This window comes from Bubalus kerabau, chromosome 8, assembly GCF_029407905.1.
Source record: "Bubalus kerabau isolate K-KA32 ecotype Philippines breed swamp buffalo chromosome 8, PCC_UOA_SB_1v2, whole genome shotgun sequence".
Lineage (NCBI taxonomy): Eukaryota > Metazoa > Chordata > Mammalia > Artiodactyla > Bovidae > Bubalus > Bubalus kerabau.
In genome coordinates, this window is record NC_073631.1 from 110,757,524 (window position 1) to 110,759,080 (window position 1,557).

Here is a 1,557-nt window from a genome sequence, read left to right on the forward strand (position 1 = left end):
TATTATCTATAATATATTTTACATATCTTATTATCCATTGATACAAGGGGAATTTGTTTCTGATTTGTATGATCACACCAAGTTTGTGTATATAGTGTATCTAAAAATAAATTATAGAAAACCCACTCAAAGTAATATATCCAAATGCTCACTTTGTTACACTCAGAAGGTATTTTGTATCTTGATTTCTCTACAGCTCTGACTGTCCTATTGAAGCCTTCGGCTTCTCTGTCTCTAGCCAGGAGCATGGAAGGCAACCAGACATGGATCACAGAAGTCACCCTCCTGGGATTCCAGGTTGATTCAGCACTGGAGTTTTTCCTCTTTGGACTTTTCTCTGTCTTCTACACCCTCACCCTTCTGGGGAATGGAGTCATCCTGGGGCTTATCTGCTTAGACTCAAGACTTCACACCCCCATGCACTTCTTTCTCTCACACTTGGCCATCATCGACATATCCTATGCCTCCAGCAATGTCCCCAAGATGCTGGCAAATCTTGTGAGTCAGAAAAGAACCATCTCCTTTGTTCCTTGCATTATGCAGACATTTTTGTATCTGGCTTTTGCTGCTGCAGAGTGCCTGATTTTGGTGGTGATGTCCTATGACAGGTATGTGGCCATCTGCCACCCCCTCCATTACACTTTCATCATGAGCTGGAGAGTGTGCACTGTCCTGACCAGCGCTTCCTGGGCATTTAGCTTTCTCTGGGATCTTGTCCACTTAGTTCTCATCCTGAAGCTGCCCTTCTGTGGGCCTCATGAAATCAACCACTTCTTTTGTGAAATCCTGTCTGTCCTCAAGTTGGCTTGTGCTGATACTTGGCTGAACCAAATTATCATCGTTGCATCCTGTGTTTGCATTTTAGTCGGGCCCCTCTGCCTGGTGCTGGGCTCCTATGCGCGGATCCTGGCCACCATCCTGAGGATCCAGTCTGCTGAGGGCCGCAGGAAGGCCTTCTCCACCTGCTCCTCCCACCTCTGCGTGGTCGGGCTCTTCTTTGGCACTGCCATCGTCTTGTACATGACCCCCAGATCCAGCCATTCTCAGGAACAAAGGAAGATTCTGTCATTGTTTTACAGCCTTTTCAACCCTATACTGAATCCCTTAATCTACAGTTTGAAGAATGCAGAGGTGAAGGGTGCCCTGAGAAAAATTCTAGGGAAGAAGAGGTCAGTGTGAGGGATGGTTTGGAGTGTCCTGTGTGAGCTTGTCTTCATGACTCTGGACCTTTGAATGCTCTTTTGAAACCATTAATTTAACAAATTAGCACCCTTTATCTTCAACATTTTTAAAAACTGAGAAAATAAATACTCATATTTAGTCATTGATAGCAAACCTGAAGTAAACATCATAAATAAGAAAGTTATAATCTAATCCTATTCTTTAACACAGGTGCAAGTATCTTAAAATATTAGTCAATCAAGTAATAAAAAGATACTTAATTATGATACAATTTTTATCTCTAAAATGCAAAAATTGTGTAACTTTCAAAGCAAGAAAAAAAATTGGCTCATTAACAAATTAAAGTATCCATTGTCAGTAGATCAAAGCAAGTGT

At 41.9% G+C, this 1,557-nt stretch overlaps 1 protein-coding gene across 1 annotated transcript; it reads left to right on the forward strand.

Moving 5' to 3' along the window:
- Positions 1 to 246: 246 nt before the first annotated feature.
- On the forward strand, positions 247 to 1,179 carry LOC129658735 (olfactory receptor 2A14-like). The gene has a single exon (XM_055589581.1). The coding sequence runs from the start codon at positions 247 to 249 to the stop codon at positions 1,177 to 1,179; it is 933 nt and encodes a 310-aa protein (XP_055445556.1).
- The last annotated feature ends 378 nt before the right edge of the window (positions 1,180 to 1,557 follow it).